General features: G+C 37.6%; 1 protein-coding gene across 1 annotated transcript in view; it reads right to left on the bottom strand.

Moving 5' to 3' along the window:
* The window catches only part of LOC128663759 (complement C3), a 285,067-nt gene that overhangs the window by 129,526 nt on the left and 136,046 nt on the right, over positions 1 to 19,495 (bottom strand). The window contains exons 18-20 of the mRNA XM_053718244.1: positions 9,965 to 10,121; positions 3,815 to 3,900; positions 2,138 to 2,277 (exon numbers count right to left, since the gene is read on the bottom strand). Of these exons, the coding sequence (XP_053574219.1) occupies positions 2,138 to 2,277; positions 3,815 to 3,900; positions 9,965 to 10,121 (383 nt within the window). The remainder of the gene's footprint in view (positions 1 to 2,137; positions 2,278 to 3,814; positions 3,901 to 9,964; positions 10,122 to 19,495) is intronic.

The raw sequence follows: 19,495 nt of genomic DNA, 5'->3' as shown, positions 1-19,495 counted from the left end.
GTTTCCACGCAAGCCTTCAATGCCGTTAAAGACCACTGCTCCATAACTTGTCCGGGTGCTCTGAGGCCACGGATAGAAATCAACCCGATCCTATAAGTTAGGGTTGATTGACACCCCCTGCTAGTGGCTGATTGGCTGCGAATCTGCAGGGGGCGGCATTGCACAAGCAGTTAACAAGAACTGCTTGTGCAATGATAAACCCAGACAGCGTACGCTGTCGGCATTTATCGATGTGCGGCGGGCATGATACACTACATAGTATCATGTCCGCTCGCACTATAATAAATCTACCCCTCTATCTGAATCATGAAAGTAAAATTTTGGGTTTCATGTCCCTTTAATTTTTTTCATGGTAAACTGCAGCATGTGAGTTGTTATTTATTTCCTAAATATCTGAAACACACAATTAGCATTAATTCACCTTTCCAACACTCCACATTGTTAGGACTGTGTATCAATATTGTTAAAAAAAATAATAATTAGAAATCAGAAGATAAAATGCAATACTGTTGTCACTTTGAATCATCTTGCAAATTATGCAAAAAAGTATAGGCTCTGACTTTCCAGAAGGGTTATTAAACAATTTTCTCTTTGTCAAATTTGTTTTTGTTTTTTTGCATTTTGTATGGTGGCATTTTCCCATGTTAGGGTATTTATGCAAATTAATGTTATTTTCTAAAAAAACAATTAGTCTGCTGAAAAAAAAGACATCTGATTTGTGTGTTACCTCAGAAAAAAACTATTAAATTATTAAAATTATTAAAAACTAAAAATTATTTGTGTAAATTCGACTAGCAAACAAGTAAAAAAAAGTAGTTAAGAAGTAAAAGGGACATGAACCCCAAATTGTTTATTTCGTGATTTATAAAGAACATACAATTTTGAACAACTTTACAATTTACTTCTATTATCTAATTTGCTTCATTCTCTTGATATAATTGGTTGAAAAGCATATCTAAATAGGCAAAGCAGCTGCTGATTGGTGGATGCCTCGTGTGATTGGCTCACCCATGCGCATTGCTATTTCTTTAACAAAGAATATCTAAAGTATGAAGCAAATAAGATAAAAGAAGTGAATTGGAAAGTTGATTAGAATTGTATTCTCTATCTGAATCATGAAAGAACAATGTTGGGTTTCATGTCCCTTTAATTCTTAATTACAGACGTAAAAATATGCAGTGACAACGGTTCTGAGGTTTATGTGGTTTGCAACACATAACCAGTAGGGATGGGCAAATGTTTCTAAAAATTCGAAATTTAAAACGAATTTTGATACATTCGTTCATTCGAATCGAATTTCGAATGTTTATATTCTAACATTCTATTTTCGAATTTTCGTTTTCGAATTTTTCAATAAAATTTGAAAATATGCATTCGAATAATAGAATGTTTAGCTATCTATTCATTCAATTTTGAAATGTAATATTCGAATTCGAATGTCACATTCGAATTCGAAATAGTATTTCTAGTCTAATACTGTGTTTTAGAAATGTAATATTCAAATTCGAATGTGATATTTGATTTGAATGTGACATTCAAATTCGAAATAGTGTTTCTAGTCTACAATTGTGTGTTATAAATGTAATATTCGAATTTGAAAGTGACATTCGAATTTGAATGTGACATTCAAATTTGAATGTGACATTCGAAAACTGTAAATAACATTCGAAAATCGAATTTTTAAGAATATTCGTTCTTATCAACATTCTATTATGTAAATCGAATTTCTACAATAACATTCGTTCTAACATTCGAATTCGAATATAAACACATTCGCCCATCCCTAATAACCAGACCAGATGATTGTATAATAAGTAATGAAGCATTTTCTGTGCTAAAGGTAACATTTAGGCCTAGTTTTTACCAGTAATTCCAGGTGGTAAAGTCTGGAAACTGGTGGTATAATAAAAATTCTCCCTACACTTTACTGAAGATAAAAAATTTACCACAAGTTTCCAAACTTTACCACCTCAATGGAAACTAGGCTCTAGTCTGTGGCCATTACAGCCTTTTCAACCAGACAATATTCACACTCAGGAACAGCTTGAATGACTTTAAAATATTTCTTAGACAATTCGAATATCAAAGAAATTAGAACACAGGTGATTTAGCATCAAATTATATTTCTCAACTGTACCTCAATGTTTTGAGGAGCATAGTTATGGAGGATGGCTTTGATCTCCACCTGCTCATTGCGCACCACAGAATACGGAAGCCGGAGATCAATAAAGAAGAGTTTCTTGCCCATTAGCTCATACGGGTGAGCAACACAGATGCCTGTAGAGTAGTTGCCATAGAACACAAAATATTACTACTAAATTTTTGAGGTCAGACGTTATTAACAAATAAGACATTAGACATTATTTGTTTATTTCTGCCAAACAGTAATTCCCCATTAATTTAAAATTAAAGGGACAGTAACGTCAAAATTAAACATTCATTACTCTGAAAGAGCATGTGATTTTAAACAACTTTCTAGTTTACTTTTATCATCAATGTTGCTTAGTTCTCTTTGTATCCTTTGTTAAAGAGCAATTCTAGTTGAGCTCAGGAGAGTTCCTGTGTCCTTAGCCATTTGGCTGCAGTGTTTGCAACAATGTTTATAGCAATGTTGTACACAGTTGCAACCTTTGCTGCCATATAGAGTATATTTATTATTATCTGGCAGAAATGTTTATAACTATGAATAATATTAATACAAATTGTTTTGCAAAAGCTGCTGCCAGATGGCTAAGGACACGTGCACGCTCCTCCTGAGTTCACCTAGGATTACTCTATAACAAATGATACCAAGAGAACTAAGCAAAATTGAAAATAGAAGTTATTTGGAAAGTTGTTTAAAATTATATGCTTTATCCAATTCATTTAAGTTTATTTTTTACTAATGTCCCTTTAAATGTATAATCAGGTTCTATATGTAAACATACATGTCTAAAGATGTATATCAGGCTCTACAGTATATGTAAACATACATGTCTAAATATGCATGTATATATGTATATATATATATATATATATATATATATATATATATATATACATAAATATATATGTACATATATAAATATATATGTACATATGTATGTATTTATGTATTTATATGTCTATATGTATTTACAGACATATATACACATATAAACACATCAATACATATGTATATGTATATATATATATATATATATATATATATATATATACATACACACACACACATAAACATATATATATATATAAATATATAAGTGCATTGGAGCCCTTTGAAAACATGAAAAATCATATTTATGCAATATTCATATTTAATAGTGTTATAGTATGTATTACTGTAAATATTTCACATTCCAATGTCCTTCACATATCAGAATATGTTCTCTGTGTTTTAAATAGATATTCCCATATATCTGTATATATCTATAACAATACATAATTATGAATATGCAATGATATATATTTTACCAAAAAAACAGATATATGTAGAAATATGTATTTACAAATAGATGTAACTTTCTGCTGTGTGAAGAACATTGGAATGTGAAATATTCATATTTTCATGTCAGGTTAGCGCACTTGAGAATATGCGATCAGGTTTGCACGCAAGATGTTTTTTTTTCCACTTTTTTCACTCCATTGACTTCTGTGGGGGAATATGATAACTTGCGTGCCCTATATAAATATCCACTAAATGTAATTTAAAATGTGTTAGTTTTAAAAGGCATTTATGGAGATGGTATAAAGTATCATGTAGTATGAATTCAAGTCCCTCTCTTGTTTCCCTTCTCTGTTTTATTTATGTATAATATTGAACTTCTGAAAGTACCTGAAGATGATGACAATCCAATAGCCAAAAATTCCCAGGTGGTAATAGAATCTGGCATATGTTCCGTAAACACGGTGGTTGACAACCTATAAAGCACAAAATATCAATTGCTTAAAGGGATAGTATACTCCAGAATTGTTATTGTTTAAAAAGATAATCCCTTTATTACCCATTCCCCAGTTTTGCATACCAAACACAGTTATATTAATATACTTTTTACCTCTGTGATTACCTTGTATCTAGGCCTCTGTAGACTATCCCCTTATTTCAGTTCTTTTGACAGAGTTGCATTTTAGCCAAATCAGTGTTATCTCATAAATAACTCCCCAGGAGTAAGCACAATGCTATCTACAGGCAGTGCAGAATTATTAGGCAAATTAGTATTTTGACCACATCATCCTCTTTATGCATGTTGTCTTACTCCAAACTGTATAGGCTCGAAAGCCTACTACTAATTAAGCATATTAGGTGATGTGCATCTCTGTAAATAGAAGGGGTGTGGTCTAATGACATCAACACCCTATATCAGGTGTGCATAATTATTAGGCAACTTCCTTTCCTTTGGCAAAATGGGTCAAAAGAAGGACTTGACAGGCTCAGAAAAGTAAAAAATAGTGAGATATCTTGCAGAGGGATGCAGCACTCTTAAAATTGCAAAGCTTCTGAAGCACGATCATCGAACAATCAAGCGTTTCATTCAAAATAGTCAACAGGGTCGCAAGAAGCGTGTGGAAAAACCAAGGCGCAAAATAACTGCCCATGAACTGAGAAAAGTCAAGCGTGCAGCTGCCAAGATGCCACTTGCCACCAGTTTGGCCATATTTCAGAGCTGCAACATCACTGGAGTGCCCAAAAGCACAAGGTGTGCAATACTCAGAGACATGGCCAAGGTAAGACGACCACCACTGAACAAGACACACGAGCTGAAACGTCAAGACTGGGCCAAGAAATTTCTCAAGACTGATTTTTCTAAGGTTTTATGGACTGATGAAATGAGAGTGAGTCTTTTTTTTTTTTTTTTTTTTATTATAATTTTTTATTATAATTCAACACAGTTGTACATTTTTCTGCATTTTCCAAAAAAAAGAGAAAAAGGATATATAAGCAATAAGAAAAGAGAAATCAAAACATCCATGAAGTGTCCACATGATAATATTCTTATCAATAGAATTTTGAGTCAAGCATTCCTTCATCTCTAATATTTCCCTGTTGAATTATATTTTATATACTTCTCTGAACAATGCTAAACAGAACCAAACAAAAACAAAACAAAACAAAACAAGCGACAAAAGAAAAAAAAAAAAAAAAAAAAAAAAGGAGAAAAGGGAAGGTTCCCCGCTCGTCCCCCCCCCCAGCTCCCCAACATCATGTCCAAATACCAAAATCCCAATAATACCGGCTTTGTCTTGTGTTCAGGTCTGGGCGCTAACATCTAAGAAATGTTTATTGGCAATGGCAAGCTCCATGGACACTGATCCCCGAAAGGGGGAAATCAGTTGTAGTTGTATTTCCTTCGGGAAGCTGGCAATTACATTCCGCCATTTTAGTATAAAACGATTGACTTGTGTTTCTGAATTTATAGATGTGTCCATTTGCTCCATAATCAGTATATTTTTCAGTTTTTGAATAAATTCTGTTAAAGTTGGGGCTTTACTAGATTTCCAATACTTCAATATAAGTAGTCTACCGACCATTATTGCTGAATTTAATTGACGTGAATGTTTATATGTGCCTATTTTTTGTCCGTCTATGAAGAACATTATATGTTCCAGCTTAAGTTGGAGGTGTATGTGATTAATTTTATTCAGCCAGACGTTAGTCTTATACCAAAACTTCTTGATTTTAGGGCAAGTCCAAAAGCAATGGTTCAGGTCAGCATTAAGAGCTTTACATTTATGACATGAAGCCACAGAGTGGTCCCATTTTGCTTTCTTACTAGGAGTAATATATATTCTATTTATTAATTTAGTGTGAGACTCACGCCATGAAGTGGATAATGTTGCTGTGTCAGCAAATGTGAAGCTTTTATATATAATAATAAAACTGTATAGGCTCGAAAGCCTACTACTAATTAAGCATATTAGGTGATGTGCATCTCTGTAAATAGAAGGGGTGTGGTCTAATGACATCAACACCCTATATCAGGTGTGCATAATTATTAGGCAACTTCCTTTCCTTTGGCAAAATGGGTCAAAAGAAGGACTTGACAGGCTCAGAAAAGTAAAAAATAGTGAGATATCTTGCAGAGGGATGCAGCACTCTTAAAATTGCAAAGCTTCTGAAGCGCGATCATCGAACAATCAAGCGTTTCATTCAAAATAGTCAACAGGGTCGCAAGAAGCGTGTGGAAAAACCAAGGCGCAAAATAACTGCCCATGAACTGAGAAAAGTCAAGCGTGCAGCTGCCAAGATGCCACTTGCCACCAGTTTGGCCATATTTCAGAGCTGCAACATCACTGGAGTGCCCAAAAGCACAAGGTGTGCAATACTCAGAGACATGGCCAAGGTAAGAAAGGCTGAAAGACGACCACCACTGAACAAGACACACGAGCTGAAACGTCAAGACTGGGCCAAGAAATTTCTCAAGACTGATTTTTCTAAGGTTTTATGGACTGATGAAATGAGAGTGAGTCTTGATGGGCCAGATGGATGGGCCCGTGGCTGGATTGGTAAAGGGCAGAGAGCTCCAGTCTGACTCAGACCCCAGCAAGGTGGAGGTGGAGTACTGGTTTGGGCTGGTATCATCAAAGATGAGCTTGTGGGGCCTTTTCGGGTTGAGGATGGAGTCAAGCTCAACTCCCAGTCCTACTGCCAGTTTCTGAAAGACACCTTCTTCAAACAGTGGTGCAGGAAGAAGTCTGCATCCTTCAAGAAAACCATGATTTTCATGCAGGACAATGCTCCATCACACGCGTCTAAGTACTCCACAGCGTGGCTGGCAAGAAAGGGTATAAAAGAAGAAAATCTAATGACATGGCCTCCTTGTTCACCTGATCTGAACCCCATTGAGAACCTGTGGTCCATCATCAAATGTGAGATTTACAAGGAGGGAAAACAGTACACCTCTCTGAACAGTGTCTGGGAGGCTGTGGTTGCTGCTGCACGCAATGTTGATGGTGAACAGATCAAAACACTGACAGAATCCATGGATGGCAGGCTTTTGAGTGTCCTTGCAAAGAAAGGTGGCTATATTGGTCACTGACTGGTTTTTGTTTTGTTTTTGAATGTCAGAAATGTATATTTGTGAATGTTGAGATGTTATATTGGTTTCACTGGTAAAAATAAATAATTGAAATGGGTATATATTTGTTTTTTGTTAAGTTGCCTAATAATTATGCACAGTAATAGTCACCTGCACACACAGATATCCCCCTAAAATAGCTATAACTAAAAACAAACTAAAAACTACTTCCAAAACTATTCAGCTTTGATATTAATGAGTTTTTTGGGTTCATTGAGAACATGGTTGTTGTTCAATAATAAAATTAATCCTCAAAAATACAACTTGCCTAATAATTCTGCACTCCCTGTATATGGCACATATGAACTAGCAAAGTATAGCTGTGAAAAAACTGTTAAAATGCACTGAGATAAGAGGTGGCCTTCAATGGCTTAGAAATTAGCATATGAGCCTACCAAGGTTTAGCTTTCAACAAAGAATACCAAAAGAACAAAGCAAATTTGATGATAAAAGTAAAAACATGTGAAGGAAAACCTCTTGATTATCTCTTAGATCTAGACAGAACAAAATGACGGCAACATCAAAATGAATATTCAAAGAAAAGACTAGCTTTGTTGAGAACGAATGAGGAGTTAGAAAAAACTCCTTATACTGATGAACAATCAGAACACAAAAAAAGCACTAAGTTTCCATCCATGTTTTGCTGTGTATAAAGTTGCAAACAGAACATGCTTAAAGATTAACAACTATAAAGATTTCTTTTACAAAACTGTGCATTCATTTTTTGGCAGAATGTAAAAAAACAACAAATGTTACTATTATTTGTAGCATTAATCCAAAAACAATAAATGAATGTCCCTTTATAAAAGAAATGAACGAACAGAAGGCCTGTGAGAAAAAAAATGTAGTTGATTAATTTGTACAGGAAAGGCTTTTTTTCTTGGTGGGAAAGGCTTTTTTTGCAGGCAGAAAAGGCTTCAAAAACTCAAATTTACACTGTTTAGGTGTGAAAATCTTCAAAAGTTACATTATTCAATGACAATATAGAAATGTCCTTGTCAGCTGATTGATTCTAGCCAATAAGTATATTAGCTTCACTTTTGTTCTTGGCTAGTCCTGATACCATTAAAAAAAAATATATATATATATATTTGTCTGTGCTGTCGGCTTGTAGCAGCAGCACTAGCTACTAATTTCTTTGTTTATGTTTATCCTGATATCCATGTGCCCCTCTTCTGCTGGGAAGACCTTTTTCATATAAAATAGAGAACTAATGGATTTTCATTAATAAACTAATTCTGAATAACCGCCTTAAAGGGACATGAAACCCAAATTTGTTATTTCATGATTTAGGTAGAACAAACAATTTTAAACAACTTTCCAGTTTACTTATATTATCAAATTTGTTTAATTCTTTTGCTGCTCCTGAGGTTTTCCTAGATAAACCTTTCAGCGAAGGATAACAAGTGAAGGAAGCAAATTAAATCATAGAAGTAAATTGGAAAGTTGTTTAATATTGTATGCTCTATCTAAATCATGAATGTCTAATTATGCCTTTACTGTCCCTTTAAGGAATATAAAACAAAATTAAAGCTTTTTGGGGGGATTAATGATTCTTCCGAAACATTTTTTTGTATGGGTAATTGTCTAGTAGACATTTCCCTGGGATGAAGTTCTGCTGATCTGTGAATGGCAACAGTTATAAACATTCTAAAACTGTTCTGAACAACCTCCTGATAGTTATAGCAATTTTTCATGTTTAGGGAACCTATGAACTTTATGGAACTAAAAACCTTTATGAAAGTGGAGTACACCATTGGGGAATACCTATCCCTGAGTTGATTCCAAACTAGACGCCAAATCTAAAGACTGTAATCTGCAGAGGATTTCTTTCTTTGGAGTATCTATATAATATCAGCCACTAGATTACCTCATTTGATGAAAGATGAATTCTATGAGACAAAGTCTACAAGTTGCAACAGTCTCATGTCAAACCATACACATGGAACAACATCTATAATGGCTAACCATCAAACCTAGAACAACCGTTAAGTCCTGTGCAAAAGAAAAACTCATATACTAGAGGTTCCTGACTGCTTATGATTCTAGAGTAATCACTCTAGACCAAAAAAAACCCCAAACACTCCAAATTAAATCAGCGATCCATGAAGCACGAAGTGTAAGGGGTGACACTCCTTCATACATGGCAGATGGATTGAGGCAAAGAAGATAAGTAAATTGGAAAGTTGTTTAAAATTGCATGCTATAACTGAATCATGAAAGACAATTTTTGGGTTTCATGTCCCTATAAATTTTGGCCAAATTTCGATAGTGGTAAAAAATAATTTGTGCAGTGTAAACTTGGTGCAAACTATTGTTTTTTTGAGAGCCGTCAACCTCTATTGGGAGGAGCGCATGAGCCGCGAAGAAGCACTACTGGGTGGCGCTGGTTTTCACGGCTCATTACAATTATCAGCCAACATAGCCACGTAGAGGTGGATGGAGCCGGACGCCTCTATTTTGAGCATAATGAGTTGCGAAGAAGCACCACTGGGTGGCGCTGGTTTTTGCGGCTCATTACAATGCTATCGGATCAGTCATTCAGCCAACAAGCATAGCCATCAATTTGCGCACTGGAGGGCAGCAGAAGCGTCTCACTAGCTGCCTTCATTGCACAACATGCCATGGATCGTTCTTCATCGGCCATACTGTGTTGGTGTTATAGTAGTACATTGGCGAACGGCCCTGGGGGGTGGATGTACATTTATGCAATCATGCATCATTTAAAATGAGACCAATTTTTTAAATAAAAAAAAACTTAAATCATCCTTAAAACTTTTTCTTCTCTCATTTGACAGGGGAGGCGCTGTCTCACCTGACTCCTGTGACGGAACATAATCGTATGGCTTCAAAGAATATATGTTTAATATAAAATACATTTGCATTTTTCCCTTTAATGTTATATTTACCCATCTCTTTCTTTTTTCAAAGGCAGTGTTTGGATCTTCCATAACCAGCTCTCAGAAAATCTACTGCGTGATACAAAGTCCCACATATCCGCATAATCCTCATCAGAGTCACTGTCAGTCTTGGCGGTATCGCTACCAACAACAGATGTACGATGAACTGAATGAAAAAAAATTAGAACAGAAGTGAGTGACAAGAAAGGAAAAAAAGAAAAACTAATGATGAGTAACATCATAGATGATGCAGCTAAATATAAGAAAGAAGAAAGACTCGATATAAGAATAATGTTACGAGGTTAAAGGGATACTAAACCCAATTTTTTTCTTTTATGATTCAAATAGAGCTGCAACTTTCTAGTTTACTCCTATTATCAGTTTTTCTTTGTTCTCTTGCAATCTTTATTTGAAAAAACAATTTTTGGTTGAGACCCTGTACAGCACTTTTTTATTGGCGCTGTCCAATCAGCAAGGACAACCCAGGTTGTGAATCAAAAATGGGCCGGCTTCTAAACTTACATTCTTGCTTTTCAAATAAAGATAGCAAGAGAATGAAGAAAAATTCATTATAGGAGAAAATTAAAAAGTTACTTAAAATTGCATGCTCTATCTGAATCATGAAAGAAAAAAATTGGGTTCAGTGTCCCTTTAAAGGTTGCACTGCAATGCAATCTATTTGTAATCTGTGTAAAAAATATGTAAAAATTGTTACAAATTAAAAAGTTCCATCCCAGTGGAATTGCAGAAATGCAGAAATTTTTATCCACTTTCCGAAGATATTCTCAAAGAGAGAAAATAAATACTTTCATAGCGTAATACTGTTAGCACCAAACGGAAAAAAGCACAGCTGTAATCAATATACTCACATGTTCCAGAGCCTCAACAGCACTTCATATAGATTAAACAAGTGGATAGGTTGTAAAACTTCCCACTTTATTACAAACAAAGTAGACAATGTAGCAGTGTCACTCAGGGCATCAATAAGGCTATGACACATTAAGTTCTATGTCAGCAGCTCCAATATTGAACAGTGCAAACCAAAGTTCCAGCACAGAGTGAAGCCAATACTGCCTAACAGTCTTTCCCTTCCCATTGACCTACCTTCAATAAATCTCTAATGTACGCTTCACTGAATGAAAGCAGTTTTTTCAGGGAGAATGTTTCCATCCTTAGTCCAATATTATTGATCCATTTCTGTAACACTGTGTCCCCCAATCTGGGAGTACCTTGTTTTTATTTGTGTAATAAAGTGGAAAGTTTTACAAGCTATCTGTTTGTCCATCTATATAAATGGCTCATTCCAGAGCTGTTGAGGCTCTGGAACATGTAAATATCTTGATTACAGTTTTTTTTTCTGTTTGGTGCTAGCAATATTATGCTATGTAAGTATTTATTTTCTCTCTTTTAGGATATCTTTGCAAAGTGCATCACCAGAAGCTCTGCTGTATTGGGAATGGAACTTTTTCATCTGTAATCATTTTTACATACATTTTTTGCACATATTGTAAGTGGTGTAATAGATTCACTAATCACTTTATCTTGTTTTGACTGATTGTTTTCTGGATGAGGTGGATTATATTGTGATATATTTTTTTAACATTTTTTTTTTAAACTTATGGCAGAGTGGTTCAGTTGGAGGGGGCAGAAAGTTTAATAAACAACGAGATGTTAAAACACCAAATACGACAACAAGGTTCTCTAATCCTCCAACTCCAAAACCAAATGGACAACCTTGACAACAAGGATAGGAGGCAAAAACTCCTATGCAAATCACACCAATCTGAAATCAGTTCTGGTTACAATTGACACTTTTTAAAAGCTACCTTAGAAATTTTTGTCTGCAGTCCTCACAGACCAAACATATATTTAGCTTTTATTTCTTACTTAAAACTTGGGTAAAGGCAAATGTTACAAGACAGGGATGTCCCTTATCGTCACTCCTGTTTGTCTATACTGTGTAGGTCCTAGCTGCCCATATTAGATAAAGGTGGTTTGAATGAATACAAAAATCACCCTATATACAGATGATGTTCTGCTTTACTCGCCGTCCTCCCTATTTTCCATACGAGCCTTATTAACAGAATTCTAGCCTTTTGGATGTTTTTCTAACTTTTTTAAATTAATAATCAGAAATCAGAGGTACTAAATGTTAACCTGGCAAAGGAAAAATGTGCAGCCCTACAGACTTGCACTACAAAGTACCTTAATGTTATCTTATCCCAAAACAAATGTTCCCTCTAATTTTTTTGACCAGTGTGTGAAAAAATCTGGCCTGTGTAGTCAAACCTAAAAATGCTTTAAAGGTGGTAAACAGCTCTGTGATGAATGAGTCATGTAGGTGCGAATGGTTTAATCTGTGAATTGTATTTCTATATACTATATGATGCAACTAAACATCAGAGGAAAGCTAGTTGTATTCACTAATTTATAAAAGCAGATCACAAAACCACAATTTTTTTTTCTTTTCAATGCATAATTGCTGAAAATGTATCACCCTTTTATATGATTAAATCAGGTATATTAAAGGGACACTGAACCCACATTTTTTCTTTCTTGATTTAGAAAGAGCATGCAATTTTAAGCAACTGTCTAATTTACTCCTATTATCAAAGTTTTTTCATTATCTTGGTATCTTTATTTGAAAAGCAAGAATGTGAGTTTAGATGCCGGCCCATTTTTGGTGAACAACCTGGGTTGTTCTTGCTGATTAGTGGATAAATTCACCCACCAATAAACAAGTACTGTCCAGTGTCCTGATCCAAAACATAGCTTAGGTGCCTTCTTTTTCAAATAAAGATAGCAAGAGAATGAAGAACAATTAATAGGAGTAAATTAGAAAGTTGCTTAAAATTGCATGCTCTATTTGAATCACGAAAGAAAAAATTTGGGTTCAGTGTCCCTTTAAGAATCAAACAAAAATGCTAAATGTTTAACTAAATAACATTTTCAAAACTAGATCACTAAATGCAAAACCAATAAAACAAAATCCCAGCTATTTATTATATCAGTCATCATCATCATCATCATCATCATCAATCTGCTGCATAGTCTGGATTTCTTTATCTTGAAAGGCAATTTGAATAGGAACAAAATGACCTATGTGCCTATTATGTGCTTAATGATTCATATAGAGAGTGCAATTTTAAACAACTTTTCAATTTACTTCTATCAAATGTGCTTGGTTATCTTCGTATCCCTTGTTGAATAGCACACTGAGGTAGGCTATGAAGCAGCAATGCACTACTGGGAGCTAGCTTTTGATTGCTGACTGCATAAATATGCATCTTGTTGGCTCATGTGATGTGTTTAGCTACCTCCCAGTAGTACTTTGCTGCTCTTTCAACAAAGAGCTGACCTGATCTTTAGCTATTGATGCACTCTCTTAAACTTCACAAACTCCCCCTTTCCTCTTTCTGACCACCATCTCCTTACTTGCAACATATCATCCCTCCCTACAACTCTCCCTCCTTCTACTCCTCACACCAAACTTCACAGAAGCATTATGTCATTAGATCAGCAACAGCTTGCTAATTCCCTCGAACCTCTCCTCTCATCCTTCTCCTCCTTTTCCTGCCCTGACCAATCTATCTGCCACTATAATTCCACCCTTACATCTATCTTTTACAATCTGGCCCCTCTTACCATAGCTCGGAAATCACAGACTCATCCTCAGCCCTGGCATACTCATGACACAGTACCTACGCAGATGTTCCCATACTGCTGAGCGGCACTGGAGAAAATCTTGGAGTTCAGCTGATTTTCTTCATTACAAATTCATCTTGAACTCCTACTATTCTGCCCTTAATCTCCATAAGCAACACTACTTCTCTACTCTTATCTCTAATCTTTCTTCAAACCCAAAATGTCTGTTCTCCACTTTCAATACTCTTCTCCACCCTCCCCCCACCTCCTAATACAACTTCTCTGTCAGCTCAAGACTTTGCCAGCCACTTCAATAACAAAATCGACTCCATCAGAAACAAAATCAGCTCTCAACATAATTCCATTCTTTCACCCCCTCAAATGCTCTCAATCAACCACAACCCACATAACCTTAAACTTAGCTCATGCTCCCCTGTTACTGAGGAAGAAGTTTTGGCACTTATACTGTGCTCTCACCTCACTACCTGTCCCCTTGACCCTATCGCCTAACAGCTACTCCCCTCCCTCTCTGCTACCCTTACCCCTATACTCACACACATTTTCAACCTCTCCCTCAGCACCAGTATATTTCCCTCATCTCTGAAACATGCACTGGTCACACCTATCCTCAAAAAACCTTCCCTTGATCCTACCTCCCCATCCAACTACCGCCCTATTTCCCTCCTCCCTCTTGCCTCAAAGCTTCTCGAAAAACTAGTATATGCACACCTATCCCACTTCCTTACATTAAACTCCCTCCTTGACCCACTGCAATCTGGATTTCGTCCCCATCACTCCACAGAGACAGCAATTGTTAAGGTTACCAGTGACCTACTTACAGCAAAATCAAAAGGCTACTTCTCTCTACTAATGCTCCTTGATCTGTCCGCAGCCTTTGACACTGTTGACCACCCTCTTTTGCTCCAAACCCTCCAATCCTTTGACATCCATGACACAGCCCTCTAGTGGCTCTCTTCCTACCTGTCAAACCGTACCTTTAGTGTAGCCTTCTCTGGGGCCTCCTCTGCCCCGTCACCACTTTCTGTCGGAGTACCGCAAGGCTGTCCTTGGTTCCCTTCTCTTCTCAATCTACACATCATCACTAGGTTCCCTAATAATGTCCCACAGTTTCCAATATCATTTGTATTCCGACAACACCCAAATCTACTTCTCTGGACCAGACCTATCTCCTTCCTTGCTAACCCGTGTCACTAACTGTCTTTCAAACATCTCTTCCTGGATGTCCTCTCACTACCTAAAGCAAAATCTCTCCAAAACTGAGCTCCTTATTTTCCCCCCTTCTTCCAAAATCTCCACCCCCAATCTCTCTATAACTGTCGACAACTCCATCATTACCCCTACCCCGCATGCCCGATGTCTCGGGGTCGCATTTGACTCAGATCTTTCTTTCACTCCTCACATTCAGTCCTTGGCTAAAGCCTGCCGCTTCCACCTCAAAAACATCTCTAAAATTAGACACTTCCTTACACAAGACACAATTAAGATTTTAATCCCCTCTCTCATCCTTTCCCGCCTTGATTGCTGCAACTCTGTCCTCTCTGGTCTCCCCATCTGCCACCTAGCTCCTTTACAATCCATAATGAATGCCTCTGCCAGGCTCATCTTCCTTACACGTCACTCTTCATCTGCTGCACCTCTCTGCCAATCCCTTCACTGGCTTTCTCTTGCCTCTAGGATCAAACACAAAATTCTCACTCTGACATACAAAGCCCTCAACTGCACTTCTCCCCCCTATATCTTAGACCTTGTCTCCAGATACTCTCCCTCCCATCCCCTTCGCTCTGCTCATGACCTCCTACTCTCCTCCTCTCTTGTTACCTCATCACACTCCCATTTACAGGACTTCTCCAGACTGTCTCTCATCTTATGGAACTCTCTGCCTTGCTCCACAAGACTCTCCCCTAGTTTTGAAAGCTTCAAGTGCTCCCCAAAGACTCTATTGTTCAGGGATGCTTACAACCTATGCTAACCTTTCTTTATACAAGTTCCTCTCCCCCCTGAACCCACTTAGCATGTAAGCCTAAGAGTCCAGCTGTTTGTAGATCACCTTCTTAAGAGCTGACTACAACAGTGCAACTCTTGGCAGGTCCCTCTATCCATTTGATCCCTATAATTGTTCTGTTGTACTCAGAGGCGTAACTAGAAACCACAGGGCCCAGGTGCAAGAATCTTAGAAGGGGCCCCCCCACCACCCCTCCCCCCTCCAAAAAAAGGTGAATTTAATACATTTTTTTTTTTTTTTTTTACATTTAACACAGAAAAAAAAATGTGAATCAGATTACATGTCTGCAAAAGGAGGTACCCTGTGCCCACAGTCTGTGAGATGGTCTGACCCCCTATTACTGTATATAGTGACACTGTTTAACCCACCAGTACTGTATATAGTGAGTTAGTGACACAGTCTGTAATCTGCCGGTGAGATGGCTGGCCTGACCCTACCCGCCCAGTACTTTATAAAGTGACCACAGTGGTCAGTGACATGGTCCAGCCCCCCTTACTGTATATAGTGGTACTGTATAGTGACACTGTTTACTCCCTGCCCCCCCCCCCATGCTGTAGTAACAAGGTCTGTAATTTGCTGGTTCCACAAAACATACACAAACACACATACATGCATAAATACACACACAGTCACATACATACACACACACATAAACACCAATGGGTAAAACAGAAACACTAACCCCTGTAGTCATGTCACACTCACATGATATCAGTGCAGGCAGTGGAAGGTTAACGTTTTTTATTAAAAAAAAAAATTATTAAAAAAAAATTATTAAAAAAAAAAATTATAAAAAAAAATTTTTTTTTTTTTTTTTTTAAAGATGGGCCCCCACCCTCAGGGGCCCAGTCGCACCTGCGATCTCTGCACCCCCTGTAGTTTCGCCCCTGGTTGTACTCCGCCTTTGTTTATAGCGCTGCAGAATCTGTTGGCGCTCTACAAATAACCGATAATAATAATAAAATAGAATGAAGCAAAATTTGATAATAGAAGTACATTGGAAATTGTATATTCTATCTGAAACAATATGCACTAGTAACTGACTATTTTTTATAAGGCTGTAAATTAGTGTTACACTATTCTTGACAGGCAAAGAAACTCTTGAACTAGACTGCTGATTTTTCTCTTGTTAAGTGTATTCAGTCCACGGGTCATCCATTACTTATGGGATATATTCCCTTCCCAACAGGAAGTTGCAAGAGGATCACCCAAGCAGAGCTGCTATATAGCTCCTCCCCTCACATGTCATATCCAGTCATTCTCTTGCAACTCAACTAGATAGGACTTTGTGAGAGGTCTTTGGTGTTTTTTATACTTAGTTTATTTCTTCAATCAAAAGTTTGTTATTTTAAATGGCACCGGAGTGTGCTGTTTGTTCTCAGGCAGTATTTAGAAGAAGAATCTGCCTGCGTTTTCTATGATCTTAGCAGAAGTAACTAAGATCCACTGGCTGTTCTCGCACATTCTGAGGAGTGGGGTAACTTTCAGAAAGGGAATAGCGTGTGGGGAATCCTGCAAACAAGGTATGTGCAGTAAATTATTTTTCTAAGGAATGGAATTGACTAAGAAAATACTGCTGATACCGATGTAATGTAAGTACAGCCTTAAATGCAGTAGCGACTGGTATCAGGCTGATGAATGTATGTACAATAAGTAATTTTCTAAGGAATGGAATTTGACTAAGAAAATACTGTTCATACTGAAGTAATGTATGAGCCTTAACTGCAGTAGAAGCGACTGGTAGCAGGCTTATTAATAACACTACCTAACTTTTAAAGTGCATGTTTAAAACGTTTACTGGCATGTTATTAGTTTTTTGTGAGGTACTTTGGTGATAAATCTTTTGGGGCATGATTTTCCACATGGCTGTCGTTTATTTCTACATAGAAACGGTTAACTGAGGTTTCCCACTGTTGTAATATGAGTGGGAGGGGCCTATTTTAGCGCTTTTTTGCGCAGTAAAAATTCAGTTTCAGTCTTCCTGCTTCTTCCTCCTTGATTCAGGACGTCTCTAGAGAGCTCAGGGGTCTTCAAAATTCATTTTGAGGGAGGTAATCAGTCACAGCAGACCTGTGACAGTGTGTTTGACTGTGATAAAAACGTTAATTGTTAAATTGATTATCCGTTTTTGGGTATTAAGGGGTTAATCATCCATTTGCTAGTGGGTGCAATGCTTTGCTAACTTAATACATTTACTGTGAAAATTTGGTTGCTATAACTGATTTGGTTCATTGTTATTTCAACTGTGACAATTTTTTGTGCTTCTTAAAGGCGCAGTAGCGTTTTTTATATTGCTTGTAAATTTATTTGAAAGGATTTTCCAAGCTTGCTAGTCTCATTGTGAGTCTGTTTAAACATGTCTGACACAGATGAATCTGTTTGTTCACTATGTTTGAAGGCCAATGTGGAGCCCCACAGAAATATATGTACTAAATGTATTGATGTCACTTTGAATAAAAGTCAATTTATATCTGTAAAGAAATTATCACCAGACAACGAGGGGGAAGTTATGCCGACTAACTCTCCTCACGTGTCAGTACCTTCGCCTCCCGCTCAGGAGGCGCGTGATATTGTGGCGCCAAGTACATCAGAGAGGCCCATACAAATCACTTTGCAAGACATGGCTGCTGTTATGACAGAGGTATTAGCTAAATTGCCTGAATTAAGAGGCAAGCGCGATAGCTCTGGGTTAAGGACAGAGCGCGCTGATGATGTGAGAGCCATGTCTGATACTGCGTCACAATTTGCAGAACATGAGGACGGAGAGCTTCATTCTGTGGGTGACGGATCTGATCCAGGGAGACCGGATTCAGAGATTTCTAATTTTAAATTTAAGCTTGAGAACCTCTGTGTATTGCTAGGGGAGGTATTAGCGGCTCTGAATGATTGTAACACGGTTGCAATTCCAGAGAAAATATGTAGGTTGGATAGATACTTTGCGGTACCGGTGTGTACTGACGTTTTTCCTATACCTAAAAGGCTTACAGAAATTATTAGCAAGGAGTGGGATAGACCCGGTGTGCCCTTTTCCCCTCCTCCGATATTTAGAAAAATGTTCCCAATAGACGCCACCACACGAGACTTATGGCAGACGGTCCCTAAGGTGGAGGGAGCAGTTTCTACTTTAGCTAAACGTACCACTATCCCGGTGGAGGATAGTTGTGCTTTTTCGGATCCAATGGATAAAAAATTAGAAGGTTACCTTAAGAAAATGTTTGTTCAACAAGGTTTTATCTTACAGCCCCTTGCATGCATTGCGCCTGTCACTGCTGCTGCGGCATTCTGGTTTGAGTCTCTGGAAGAGGCCATTCGCACAGCTCCATTGGATGAGATTATGGCCAAGCTTAAAGCACTTAAGCTAGCTAATGCATTTGTTTCTGATGCCGTTGTACATTTAACCAAACTAACGGCTAAGAACTCCGGATTCGCCATCCAGGCGCGCAGAGCGCTATGGCTTAAATCCTGGTCAGCTGACGTGACTTCTAAATCTAAATTGCTTAATATTCCTTTCAAAGGGCAGACCTTATTCGGGCCCGGCTTGAAAGAAATTATTGCTGACATTACTGGAGGTAAGGGTCATACTCTTCCTCAGGACAGGGCCAAATCAAAGGCCAAACAGTCTAATTTTCGTGCCTTTCGTAACTTCAAGGCAGGAGCAGCATCAACTTCCTCCGCTTCAAAACAGGAAGGACCTGTTGCTCGTTACAGACAGGGCTGGAAAGCTAACCAGCCCTGGAACAGAAAGCCTACTTCTGCCCCTAAGACAGCATGAAGAGAGGGCCCCCTATCCGGAAACGGATCTAGTGGGGGGCAGACTATCTCTCTTTGCCCGGGCTTGGGCAAGAGATGTCCAGGATCCCTGGGCGTTGGAG

Source organism: Bombina bombina, chromosome 6 (assembly GCF_027579735.1).
Source record: "Bombina bombina isolate aBomBom1 chromosome 6, aBomBom1.pri, whole genome shotgun sequence".
NCBI classification, from domain to species: domain Eukaryota; kingdom Metazoa; phylum Chordata; class Amphibia; order Anura; family Bombinatoridae; genus Bombina; species Bombina bombina.
This window is presented reverse-complemented; position numbering and strand designations above follow the sequence as displayed.